The following is a 5,436-nucleotide window of genomic DNA, read 5'->3' as shown; positions in this document are numbered from 1 at the left end:
TTACTGTATTTTATTTATATCTGAAGATATTTTAACTTTTACGCATGGCCCTTCTCTAACAGTGTCCAAAACAAATAAATAATAATAATAATAATAATAATAATAATAATAATAAAATATAGTAAGCCTGAAGTAAGACCAGAATTAAAAAGTTGTAACTCAGGCTAAAAAAAAAAAAGAAAGTTGTTGTAATTTCCTTCCAGGCTTGATAAATAAAATGTTACAACGTTACCGCAATTCAAAAATAAATAAATAAATAAATAAAATAACATAAAACCGTAAATCTTCCCTTTGTTGTTAGAGCTTAATTAGCACCAGAGGTCTATAACATCACAGCCACTCTTACTTAATTACAGGGCCCGTTCAGATAAGTGTGGAAGGACTTGGAGGATTTTCCATTATAGTCTCGATGTCGGGGAAAAGGGCCTATATGGTTCTTAAACGCGTCTTTGTTCCTTTATGGGCCAAACAAGCTGTCAATGTTTAAAAAGAGGCATGATGGATCGCTGAATTCACTGCGCTGCCTTTCCACCCCGTCTGATTCAGAGTCCTGTCTGCAGGATTCATAATGTGTAAAGGCCGAAGACAGATTCTTTTTAAACCAAAATCTTATTTTCATGCTAACATTCTTACTCAGCGTAAGAGCAGAGATAAAATAGTGCACGGCATTCAAAAGTACAGACTATAAATAATAACGAAACACATGTTTACAGGATTAAATTAAAAAAGAATGTGCATTTCTATTTTAAAACATTAATTCAACGCTACAATACCTGCACGTCAAAAGAATGATTTACGCACAGTAAATAAGAATTCGCGTTTTTTTCCTCTATTTATAATTTCAATAATACGATTGTTACTATTTTATACGTGTAGTTATTTTATCTACTTCGTTATTATTATTATTATTATTATTATTAGCTGCTCCAACACCGCAGCCTGCAAATGTGTCCTGATGTTTGTGTTCTTATCAGATGGATGAGCGAGTTTGATTGAAGCATTTGTCATGTAAATGCGAGCCGTTTGATGGACGAGCCCGCAGACTTGACAGAGTGCTGTAGGTCCTTTGCCATTGGCGTTTAGCGGATCACATGGTGTGTCAGGAAGGTGATATGAGGGTGGAAGGCAGTTTTACAGCTTTGACATACTACCTAGAAGGGTTAGGGGCAAGGGGAGCACCGATTAATGACTGCTCGGTCTTGATCAGTTCTGTACAAACAACAGACCCAAGTTCAGGATGAACTCCTACTTAGACTACTCGGTGTGCAACCGCGGAGCAAACATTTTCAGTGCCAAGGCCGGATACCACAATCTGAACCATGGATACATGTCGTCCAACTCCTGCGCAACAAGTGATAGTTACGCGCCGGACGGTCGTTTGGTGGCTCCAACTTCTGCGCCCCACCAGAGTCCGAGTCTCCCCCTGCACCACCAGCCCCACGTCAACCTGGACCTGCAGTTTGCGGCGCCGGGGAACTCCATGTATGGGTCACCTCTGGAGTACGGACATCACCAGTACGGCCTAGCCCCCGAGCAGGACCGAAGCTTTATCCACGCGCAGGTTTCACCCCTCGGAACAAACATGGCTCCCTACACCGGGGACAGCTGCGGCGGGCCTCCACCTACCAGTCAGTATCTGCACTTTGGCAACGGGGATCAGAGGCAGCAAGAATATTCGGGGAGTGCTTACGCAAGGTTGCCACCTCAATGTAAGGAGAGGGACGTGGAGCACACGGAGGACACTTCAAAAACTTTTGACTGGATGAAGGTGAAGAGGAATCCTCCCAAAACAGGTTTGTAAGAAGAAGAAAAGCAGTGCGTAAAACTGATCGATCGAAATTGTGATTGGCGACTAATGTTTGTGCATTCTTCCATTTATCCTCACTCTGATCCCATTCTTCAGCCCCCACGTCTTTCGTGTATTTCTCCCATCATCCATTCATCCATTTCTCCCCGCAGCCGCCCTGTCCGAGTTCGGCGTCCCCGGCCAGCACAACGTGATCCGGACCAACTTCACCACCAAGCAGCTGACCGAGCTGGAGAAGGAGTTCCACTTCAACAAGTACCTGACGCGGGCGCGGCGAGTGGAGGTGGCGGCCAGCCTGGAGCTCAACGAGACGCAGGTGAAAATCTGGTTTCAGAACCGCAGGATGAAGCAGAAGAAACGGGAAAAACTGGGCTGCGTCCTGGTGAACGGGCCGGCAGCACCTGCGCAGAAACTCTCCGGCTCCGACACCTCCCCAAAGGCGAAAGGGGAAAAGCTGTGAAGCTTAAAGTGACTTTTGAAATTTAAAAAAAAAAAAAAACAATAATGTGGATGCCTGAGTAGCTTTCCACATATTGCTCTGCACCATTCCAGAAAAGAAACTGTGAAATTTGCTTGTGGACTTGTGAAGTAAACAGCTGTGTGTGCGTCTGCTTATAGTGCATTGATTTCTAAAGTGGATGCTGGGAAAGCTTTTAAGAAAAAGAAGAAAAAAAAATCACCCCTTATATGTAATCTCCCATTAGCCCATGCTGTGTGTTTTTGTGTTGGAGCACTGATGTCACTCAGTGTCATTGTTTGCACTATTTATTTACAGGGTATTTTCCGACAATTGTTGAGATGATTTAGCTTAATAAAGTTTATAAAACGAGAAATGTGCGTTGAGTTTGCTCCCTATGTAAAAAGGAAAAGTTGATAGTCAAACTTTTCATTTGGAGATTTGCAGATTTTCTTCTATCTGTGCAAAAAAAAAAAAATGAAAAAAAAAATGACAATCTATAAAAAAAAGTTTTCTATAAACACGCTTACCTCCCAAGTCCCCTTGCATAATGTGACAAGAGGAATCTTTCACAACACATGGGGTGGCTCCTGGCGACCTCTTCACCTCGAAATACCTCCAGGGGCTCTAAACATGACAACAAACTCCAGGGAGCCAGGTCTCACCCTCGGTTTGTTACCCAAATTCTGCTGGGGTACAGCCGACAGGTTGCCGCGGGACTTGTGTTTTTACACAACACGATTTCCTTTAAAAAATAAATAAATAAATAAATCGCCTCTCCACTTATTCTGGCCTCAACTTTAGCCAAACGCTGGCTGGAACCTGACCACCTAGTTTCCTCTCACGGTAAAAGGGGGGCAGCAGATTCAATATTTGCACTGGGTGTTAGGTTTGCACACACAGTTTCTGCCCCAACAGCACTGGCCTGTTGGTGCCCTTTTCCCCAAAGCTGAGGTTCACACAGAGTTCAGGCACAAATGAATGCGGAGTCAATCTGTCAAGACAGCAGAGTGGCTCGGAGAAGTAAACTCCAGCGCTCTTGTGCTTTTGATTTTTCTTTTCTTTTTTTTTTTTTTTTGCAGGTATTGCTTCTCATATTGAGACTAACGCGGTGGTGGGGCGTTCAGGCCGCGCTCTGGACTCCACGAGCATTAATCCATTACGAAAAACATGTTTTTAGGAAATGGAAATCAGCCGTTATTTGAAATATATCTGCATGAGTACGCGGTCCACTCACAACTATATTAAAAATTAATATTGCTCCGCGAACAGAAGTTACAGTTGAAATACCACACAGCCCATTACTGTAAATTAGAAACGCTCCGAGAGGTTTTTTTGTTGTCGCGCATTTCTTTAGCGGCCAAGAGCTTGAGACTCGGATGAGTCACAAGGCCAAGGACTGGGAAGGCGGCAATCGATATGGTGAATAGTGACAGATTCAACAACAACAAAAAAAAAAAAAAAAAGAGGGGGAGATGGGGGGGTGATGCGGAAAACTAGTGTGGGACTTCATTCCAGAGGTGTGATCCCTGCCATCTCTGTGGGTAATATCTCAGCGCTCCCAGCGGGCTCTCCATCTGGAGGTGTCAGAGTCGGCGCTGCAGCCAACACCATGGAGACAGATGTTCAGCTGGGGGAGAGGAAGAGGATGTTTTTCACCTTTGGATCGGCGTAGCCCTTCTCTGCCTTCTGCTGGGGGAATGTAGGGCAAGGAGAGGAGAGCGGCGCGGGATGGTTAATGTGTTGGAACGGGAGAGAGAGAGAGAGAGAGAGAGACGATCCCATCAAAATCGCACAAACACGAGCATCTCTTAATACGCCCGGCGCAGCCAAAAACTCTTTCCCCTCAGATGTCTCGCGCATCTTTTCGCCGGCCGGCCGGCCCGCCCCGCTCCGCACTCCGTTTGAGGTCAGCCCAGTGCTGTTTGTACCCCATGCGGCTCGCAGTTGTTGCAGGCTCTTTTACAAGTCTATTGCCGGGCTCACTTCCTTGGTTTTCTACCAGTTCCTCTGTCGCATGTCACTCCGCGGGGTCCCGGGGCTTCAAAGGAAAACCAGATACAGTATTCATGGCATAACGGGGGGTTGGTCATCTAAGAGATACCACGGAGGAGTCATTTTTATTGGCAGATGTCAAACACAGCTTTGTAGGTTAACGCCGTTTTTTCTCCGGCAGCAGCGTGTTGGCGAGATGCGGCGGCTCGTGGAGCTGAAGCGCGAGAAAGAGCAGCGTTTCATTTTTGGTTTGTGGACGACGTGATGTATATTTTTAAATGTTACAAATCACGGTTGAGCCACTGTCTTTGATTTTTATGTTCCACCGAGCTTTATTAAGATGGGGGCATTCATTTTCTGTGTGATCAAATAAATATAAGGCCCTAAAAATAGGCAAATTGAAAGAGAGGGGAGGAAAAAAAGGAGCTGCGGCAATTAATTGATCTGCAGGAATTCAATCAGCAATGATTCTGCAGAATGAATAAAATAAAGAGTAATTTTTACAGCAACAACTTCATGCCTGTCTTTGGGTTTCGGGGGCTGCTGGTGCAGACAAAATGCTTTTTGACATTTTCTTTTAGATTAATTGATAATTTCGCAATTTAGGAAATAATCTAACTGATCGTGAACACAAAATAAATGTTTATGATGAGACCTACAAGGCAGAAAGAATACCCAGAATGCCCAGAGGTCAGTGGATTTAAAGCACTAAGATGTCTACTAATATTTTATAATAATGGAAACTTTTAGGACTTGTGAACAAGATGACAACGTGTTTAAAGAAAAGCCACATGTGTGATATTTATATTAATTTAATTTCTCTCTTTCTTTTTTTTCTTCCTGTTATTGTTCACTGAAGCTTTGTGGAGAATCGCTGCCAGGGTATGAATGGCACACTCTGCCTCCTTTGTTGTGGCACTGAGGCTCTTTATAGCCCAGCCTTGGAGATTCTTGACAACCATCCCCCATCCGAGTCAAGCTCTATTGGATCTGGAATCGCCGGCCGACCTGAAGCTCCTGTCTCCTGAGTCCCTCCCCGTGACTGCATCCTTTCCCCACTCCATCAGCATAGTAACTGGGAGAGACAAGTGACTTGGCCAGGGTTAACGTCTTAATACTCCCCGGGATTGCCTCCAGGATCCAAATCGCTACCTCTAATAGTTTTCCTCCTCCGTGT

At 44.5% G+C, this 5,436-nt stretch overlaps 1 protein-coding gene across 1 annotated transcript; it reads left to right on the top strand.

Moving 5' to 3' along the window:
- The first annotated feature begins 139 nt into the window (after positions 1-139).
- On the top strand, positions 140-2,267 carry hoxb1b (homeobox B1b). Its single transcript, XM_047609753.1, is given in 4 exon segments — positions 140-1,096; positions 1,099-1,209; positions 1,212-1,793; positions 1,960-2,267. Coding segments are annotated over 4 exon segments (1,071 nt in total). The 5' UTR covers positions 140-1,026.
- The last annotated feature ends 3,169 nt before the right edge of the window (positions 2,268-5,436 follow it).

The sequence above is a fragment of the Mugil cephalus genome, chromosome 16, assembly GCF_022458985.1.
Source record: "Mugil cephalus isolate CIBA_MC_2020 chromosome 16, CIBA_Mcephalus_1.1, whole genome shotgun sequence".
Classification (NCBI taxonomy): domain Eukaryota; kingdom Metazoa; phylum Chordata; class Actinopteri; order Mugiliformes; family Mugilidae; genus Mugil; species Mugil cephalus.
Note: the sequence above shows the minus strand (reverse complement) of the source record. Positions and strands in the feature narration are given on the sequence as shown.